This window comes from Rhopalosiphum padi, chromosome 1, assembly GCF_020882245.1.
Source record: "Rhopalosiphum padi isolate XX-2018 chromosome 1, ASM2088224v1, whole genome shotgun sequence".
Taxonomy (NCBI): Eukaryota; Metazoa; Arthropoda; class Insecta; order Hemiptera; family Aphididae; genus Rhopalosiphum; species Rhopalosiphum padi.
Genome location: NC_083597.1, coordinates 27,099,357 through 27,108,176, shown reverse-complemented (window position 1 = coordinate 27,108,176; position 8,820 = coordinate 27,099,357). Strand labels below are relative to the sequence as shown.

Here is an 8,820-nt window from a genome sequence, read left to right as displayed (position 1 = left end):
TACGATATATGCAATTTTGTAATGTTATTATTATTATATTTGAATGTAGTAAGTCATTCTTAATGTTTTCATTAATTACACATTTTGTACGCATCAATATTAAAATAGCCACAACAGACACTGTTATAAATCGCGATACATATTATTTTGATACATTTTTATTGAGGTGAACTACCTTGCGACAAAATAGACTTGCAATAAATTCCCGTGCGGTAAATAATATATAAGTGAAGCGAAATGCAATTACCAATGATCGATATTTCTTTTAGAAGAAATACAAACCTCGATCGATTATCATCATCATGTGCCAATAAAAATAATTAAATATTTAAAAGGTCGTCAGTATACATTTTTTGTTGCATGCATAAAAGCACAAATAGGGGGTGGGGGTTCTTAAATTTAGCCCCCTCAATTTTTGAACTAATTTAATATCAATTTAAAGTGAATAAAAATAAAACATTAATGGATATTGCACAATAAAATGCTGCACGTGACAAGCACATATTCAACGCCCAAGACAAACGATATAAATTCATAAGACATTTTGTAATTGCTATTTGTTTAATGTTGTATAAAGTGTATTTATATTTTATTGTCAGCTATTTATTGACCTATTTCATCGCGTATATAACTATAATTACAGGTCCTATTCATTCAAAGTTAAAATTATATCATGTATCTAAAGTAGTTATTATTTTTAATGACTTTTTTTAAATAATACATTTGAAATAAAATTCACTAAGGACAATTTAAAACACTTACGATACTATGACACTTGTAGGTAAATAATACAAGAAAAATGAAACTAGAGTAAAAAAAAAATATATTTTTTATTGGTAAATAGACAATGCCCTTGTTCATTGGCGGGATGACAAAGTTCTGTCGGGTTACATTTAAAGAAAACTTATGGAGCACTTTAGACACCCCATAATTTTTGGGTTAGTGCACGTTGCTGTAATATAGAAAAAACCCCGTGAGTTTACAGATACCGAATCGCATAGGCCATAATACTTACATAACCCGACCGAGGAGTGATATTAAACGTCAGTATAGGCTAAATATTATGATCGCAAAAAGAGCGCGTCGGGCCACACAAAATATAAACGAAATGTATTCACTCTGATCCGGATGGAAAAATGTATGCCCCGTTGCGATATATATATAACGCACCCCAGTCTGCTGACACATGTGCATATATATATATATATATATTTTTTTTTTTTTTTTGAGAGAGAGAGAGAGAAGTATGGTGGGTCTCTGGTAAATAGATGATTTTTCGACCGGACTGCGACGCGCCGCGTTGTATAAAAATCACCGGACGTCCGGTCGAACCGACAGCGTGATTTTTATTTTTATTTTTCCACCGGAAATCCCTAATTACACACACGATCCCCTGCCGCTGTCTATTGTATTCGCAAATCGGTCGGCCAATCCGTTCCAATGTATATCATTGTACCTAAATAGACGTATTACATGCATTTACTGCACATTAGGCTCACACACATGCACGTACACGCGCCGATGTAATAATAATAATAATAATATATATAGGTACATTGATACTCGGACCGTATTTGTGCAGATAAAACATATCTCTCCTGGGGAATACTCCGTCTATATTTATAAATATATATATATATGTACATAGATTCTGACTGAAAAAAGGATGGATGAGGGGACCGGTAGGGGTGGTTTACATTAGTTGAAGGGTTGGTAAGGGGATGGGGAGTACGCTTTTCGTCCGTCGTCGGTCTACGAAACTCGCGGGCGTACATATGTGTATAATAGTATATATATATATATATATATATATATATATATAATATATAGTCAGCCGGCCGCGGGTCCGCAAGATATACGGTCCGGCAATCGGCCGCGTGGCAGCACCGATAAATTTGCAAAGAAAACCCGCGAGTCACGCCTCGCCTGCACTGGCTCGGGCACACGCGCGTATTATTATATACACGCGCACAGTCCGTGGAAAGATGTATGTGTACAGTCACGTATAATAATATATAGATAATATATAAGTATATATATAAACGATATGCACGAGGTATTCGCATCGCCCGGGTTACCTGTGTACTGTGTTTACCGACGATAAAGGTAGCGCACATATTACATAGATATAGTTACATAATAATATGGTCTAGTATATAACAGTGTACGCGAAAACAGTACCTCTTCGCCCTTTCCCGGCGACGCAATCGTGAACTTCTGATTGGTATTTCGTTTTGAGTTTTTGACTGTGTGTGTGTGTGTGTGTGTGTGTGTGTGTGTGTGTGTGTGTGTGTGTGTGTGTGTGTGTGTGTATATATTTATAGAGTACCACAAAAAAACTACCCGATTTGTGAGACTAACAAAAACCAAATCATTGTACATAATAATAATACTATTTTATATTCATTATTTTAAAAATTATATCGCTTAGGTAACCCTCTCCCCTATATTCAATTCACTGCAGATGGAGCCTTTCTTAAGAGTAGTCTGTTCGGTCATTACGGGAGGGATGACAACAACATTTCCCGCATCATTACCCTCTCGATGTCTTTCAAAGTTTGAGAACGATGTTGGTACACTTGAGCTTTAGGATGGCACCATGAAAATATCATATTGGTATTTGTTCAAATCTGCAGGTGAACGTGGCAGTGACATAATGTGGTAATCGGTGTACTACCGTTGAAATCCAAGAAAACAAACGATAAATCACGTATATCATTTCATCTACATCGAAGAACTTAAAAACGAAACTTTTGTTTTGTAATTTTTAAACTACGAGTACGTTTTTCGTATAATTTGTATAAGAACGGATACAAATCGATAAACATGTACCATAAAGTAAAACAATGAAAAAAAAAACAATTAAATAGGTGTTTCTTATTTTGCTTCGTCATATTATTTTTATTTTGTATGTTTTTCTAATATACCAAATAAAAGCGACGGCAGCTACATGACGGACTAACAAAATAAATTAATTTTCGTCACGTGCAGGCAGATAAGACAGACAGTATTATGTATACGATGAGTAGATAAGTAATTTTTTTTACGATTTGTAACAATCATAATAACGCCAAATTACGTAAATTTAAATATTACAAATAGATTCATATTTAATTCATTTGTATTAATATATTATGTTAGAAACAATTTTTAAAGTATTTTTCTTATTGGAAATTAAAATCAACACCTCAATAATTATAACGTACGATTAGGATATTGTAATCACACTCGTGTGCTGTATATAATAATATTAATATGTACTTACTGAATCCTAGGACCGAATCCTGTTCTTGTTGAATAACTATTCATAGGCAACCTATATATATCAGTTATTCAAATATAGAAGAATTATTTAAAAATTGTTTTACATAAATATAAAACATATTATGTAATATTGAATCTAGTTTCTAACTTAGACAATTTTTGCAAATTATAAATGTTGATGGATTAATATTAATTATTAAAATTTTCAAGCCATCATAGCCCTCATTTCATTCAAATCCATTTTTTTTTTTAATATACACAAAGCTAACTAACTTAAGAACTACTCGTTGAAATTTTTATTTTAACGAGTAAACACTTCAAGAAAATTATTCGCTCAATAATTTTTAATTGAATAAGGAGACTTTTATTTGAAAATATGGACTTTTTAATCTCGTATTTAAAAATTCCAAAAACAAGATTGCGTTGTTGTAGAAAAAAGTGGTCAACATGCTAGGTGAATTACTTTATACATAGATAACTGAAAATTAATTATCTCTTCGACGATTATTAATACTTGAAAATTAATCACGAAAACCACTTGTTTTCTAAGTCTTTTGGGCTTGAACGATGCTACAGATATGTATATCGTATATGTATACCAAATCATCTATATACGCATGCGCGCGCACAAAGTTACCTCGAAATTTCGTTTTGCAATTATTCCTTAAAACTTCGATTTAATTTCACCCCTACCTCTTCCAAATAAGAACACTGACATGCAGACCTCTATCGGAACCGCATTGCGCTTCTTTCACGATAATAAAATATACACAGATTATATGTAACATTGTATTATTGTATATAAATACAAATACACGTATCTATGCGTACAATATTGTTATTATTTTGAAGGTATTGAATTATACTATCATAAATACGTTTGTACGCGTGCGTATTTTTATTTATTTATTGTAAACGATCAAAATAATTATTATAACTATAGTAATATATACAACGGTTTCAGCGGAGACTACGCACGCATATACATCACAACATTGTAAAATATTGTTATATTGTTATTATTACACAGTGCTGAATAGGACGAAATATTATATAATTTATAAAATATATTATTATGCTATAAAAAAAATTCCAATTAACTGAATAATACAACACAATATATAATATTATTTTTGATTTGCATAATATTATAATAAATATAATATAATAATAACTGCAGTTAGGTATATTATAATATATTACAAACCAAAGCGACGAATTTAATCGTATAACATAATCGTCGGCACAACATCCACTGAGTTTTTATTTTTTTATCTTAAAAAATGCAGGAGGAGAATAACGCACTTATAACTAAACAAAAAACCAAAAACACGAAAATTTAAGGGCATAAAAAAATTACTACAGTCCGTTCCTGTTTCGGGGGTGAAACGATGACGCGCCACCGCACTACATTTAGATCGTGCGACAATATAACATGCACGACAACGTTTCCGCATCGAATGTTATGGGAAATTCACGACCGGTAACGATCACCTTCCAAATGCCAAAGCGGACGCCATCCAACAGCATCCGGCCGACGCAATCCAACAGAAGACACCATCGTGCGACCACCGGACCGCGTCCGAGTTGAGCGAACTGTTGTCTGTCGGCAACGAATTGAAGATGGTTTCCGGCGGGCCGCCGTTACCACCGTCGATATCACCGTCGTCATAATCTGTGAATACGAAATCGCAACAGATCGTAATATTACTAATATGAAAAAGAAGTCTCCTATAATCACTATGTTTATAAAAAAAGTTTTATATTAATTATATCTTCAAATATTTTATAAGTTATATAAAACTTATGTTTTTTTTTACTTTTCTATTTTTAACGTCGTTTTGACTACAAATTAATCCCTATCTAGTAATAATGACTCTGAAGATAGATTCAAATAAGACATGAAATCTATCCAATATTGACTTTCCCAAAACGTTGATTTCTTTCTCTCGAGTTTATTAAAAAGACAAATGCAAAAAATGTTGATGTTTTTTCAATTCATTTTGGTGTGATTTATGTATATATAGATAAATTCGGACATGTTAATAAGTCAATTTTAAGTATAAACTTAACTACAAATTTCTATATTACGCATATGATGAACAGGGACAGCAAATAACCATTTGTAATCCCTTAGAGGTGTGTGCGAAAGCGCAGGTAAGGAGTGTTATAGGGTCACAAGAGCATATGAAAAAAAATCAATAAAAGGGGCACGAGAAAATAAAAATACAAAGAAAACTATAAGACAGTAATGACTAAACTAAAACTTTGACGATGGGTTAATAGATTCGACCAATATGGTATCTATCTGATTTATTATTTTTTCTAAAAATAATATTATTATCATGGCATTTTAAGTGATTATTTTGCTAGTTAATATCAATTTTGTTGACGCAGTATGCAAGTGATTTTTCGGATCACTAGATCCTATGATATAAAAATGTATATAGGTATGAAAATAAAACGAAAAATTCAATTGTATTCTCGATTTTAAAATATAAAAATATCTCTAAAAAATAAATATGTTTTAGTTTCTAAGTTAAATGTGAACGAGTCACAATAGTTGTTTACTATATTCAATATCTTATAATTTTTACTATGATATGGAGCTCCGTCCTTAAACACTCCCCTGCAGGCTAGGTTTTAACGCATAAAACAACGCCGCAACTCTTTCGAGTGGTTTGTTATAAACTATTCAGCAAAACTCGAGTAAAAATAATTTATGCGCGTGTCACTCACCTTTTCGATCGTCGTCTGGTTCTTCGGTAATCACCACGGGTCTTGACGGCACTGCAATTTCTGCGAACAAAATCCAACAGTCAGTCGATTATACCTTCCTTTCGGTTTACACTACGGACCGTCGAACCTTAACTATACATTTAAAGATGCGATATAAGCGACGTTCATTTGTAACGATTAATCTATTTCTCTTTCCGCCCCGGTCCCACTTATATTTCCCTCTGTCGTATATAATCTCTCCCTTGCAAACTCGCTGTACGCTCTCTTCTCGTCTTAACGGACGTGGACATATAAGTATATATTATACTCAACCAATACATTTGTTTCCTACAAAGCATTCGGTTACGTTTTGTAGATAACGTAACCACTAGTTATCTATATAATAATAATAATATGCAACGAAGATTAAAACTACTGCAGTGGTAAAAACTCGTACGATCGTATAATCACGGATTTTGAAGATTTACTGAGTCGTCAAAAGTATTTTTGTACAATATTGTTTTCGTTTAATGATTGCAGCAAAGGCGTAATAGATTATAGAAAAATGCAGTCGGCAATAATTGTAATTAATCCGAGAATATTTCGATAAGAAAAAACTAGTAGATTACGAACATGAACCTAATTAGATAATAAAAAAATTAAAACTATGGAAATATTGTTTAATAATAACTGAAGGAAAATTTATTACGGTTTTTACGGACAAAGTATAATAATAATATAGTTAGAATAATGTTTTTATTTTCGATATATTATTATAACAAACACTTTAAAAGTTAATAATACTCCTTTTTATTTTTATGGAGTGAATTTTAAAAAACATTTCACAGTTCAAATATTAATTGACATTTTACAGGGTTTCAGGAAACGTAATAAATTCGAGTTTTGAACCATTCACCATTACATCGATCGAAACTTAATATTATACTTATTATTACTAAGTACACACAATGTCTATAGAATATTATTTTATTATACATATATCTTATATTCCCAGAACACGGTGGCAGAGGTGTAGAGCAATTGGTATATACGACGATATTGATGTATCTTAATATAATATAATAGGTGTATGTATATATAAACTGTTTTTGTTATTACAGTATTAACAAAAAATATAGCTTCTTGTCGAGAAATTGTTTTATAAGACGCGGCCGTTAATGTAAATGAATAAAAGTTTGTACCAAAGTATATTTAAGCGAAGCCAACGGAACACCTGCATGCGCAGATGCTTAACAAAAAGTTACTGTGACATGCGCACTATATTAATATTTAATCGTTTATTTGTGATTATTAGCGAAATAAGACCATATTACCTATGTTGATTTTTGAATAATATGTTATTTGTTCAGAGCGAACATTTATCACTTTAATGCGAATATTATATAATAATATGTGTACACGGTAAATATTAAAACGTTTTATTCCACATATATAGGTAGTTGTATTTTCCGTATAATGTTTGCATATTATTAATCAATAATAATTTAGTGCAAAATCAAAATAATTCCAACGGTTAATATTATCAAAACACGAACGTACATATAAAACAAATCTGAGGATTTGATTAAACCATCACTTTTAAATACGCCGACTTCTACTTGGTTTCTATCCATATTATATAATAATAATAATAATGTGTGGGCAGCATCAATTTTAAAATCGGGTTTGTATATTTTATCGAACCATATTAGTATTGTGCTTTAAGAATTTTTTAATAAACCATTTTTTTTTTGTCTATCCCTACCTCACGTATTCCGCAAAAAGGTACAAAATATCATCGGTATTCTGCCATCAATCGTAGAATATAGTTCACACGCGTTATTATTATGTAGAGATTTCCGTGGAGCATTTACTGTGCCGATTCATATCATACCTACAAAGTCATTTATTAATAAGACATATGCGCCATTCGAATTCTAGAAACATATTTACTATCAAACAACGAGTCAAATATTCTAACTGAATGAACACGAAATCTGAAGCTATTTATCGGATTTACGCTAGGCTACCTAACCCCAACGGTTTTATCGTCGTATAGATACATTTTCGCAGCCTATCAATGCGTATATTATAATATGTATAATATTATACTATTCTTTTCCTCTCGTAACTATATACGTTATAATCTTATGACTTAATACTATTCGAATACTTAAAAGAAATTTATAATTTCATTTTAAAATAGTAAAATATATAATATATATATATAAACAAAATAGCAGTTACGTAGTATACATTGAATGAATAAAATTCATAAGATAAACTTGGAAAACACTTATAATCGTAATAAATGTAAGTTTTATACAATACATTATTGAAATAAGTACTTAATATTTAATAATTTAAAAAAAATGTTATAACCAGCAAAAAAAATAGTATACTAGATACGCAGGTGAAACGTCTGATAGCTGAAAAGTGAATTTTGAATATTATTGTTTTATTTATTAGAAGATCAGTATACAAACAGTCATCGTCATCGTGATATACGACATTTTTATAGCTCAAACCACTTCACATTAGTAATATCATTCGGAACTGTTGGAACAAAATTTGCATCTCGTTTTCTTTCAATAACAATAGGTATAATATAGCTTAAGTAATAGTAATAATATTCACACAATTACACAACATGTTCACCAATCCCTTTCCCCACTTTTCTTCTGTAATAATGCATATTTTATTCAATTTACTATGATTTTTTAATTATTAAGATTACTTAAAGGCTATGTTTTTATTTCTTTTTTTTTAAAACACACTCATTGACTTGTATATATTATATAAAGAGCCACGTGTGAACTTATCACTTATTGGTACTCA

General features: G+C 31.0%; 1 protein-coding gene across 4 annotated transcripts in view; it reads right to left on the bottom strand.

Annotated features, from left to right (window-relative positions):
• Nucleotides 1–4,139: 4,139 nt before the first annotated feature.
• Nucleotides 4,140–8,820, bottom strand: part of LOC132917005 (lachesin-like) — a 109,549-nt gene continuing 104,868 nt past the window's right edge. For all 4 annotated transcript variants that reach the window (XM_060977504.1, XM_060977506.1, XM_060977503.1 and 1 more), the window contains 2 exons: nt 6,004–6,063; nt 4,140–4,939 (listed from right to left, as the gene is read on the bottom strand). In XM_060977504.1, the coding sequence (XP_060833487.1) occupies nt 4,755–4,939; nt 6,004–6,063 (245 nt within the window). In that variant the 3' untranslated portion in view covers nt 4,140–4,754. The remainder of the gene's footprint in view (nt 4,940–6,003; nt 6,064–8,820) is intronic.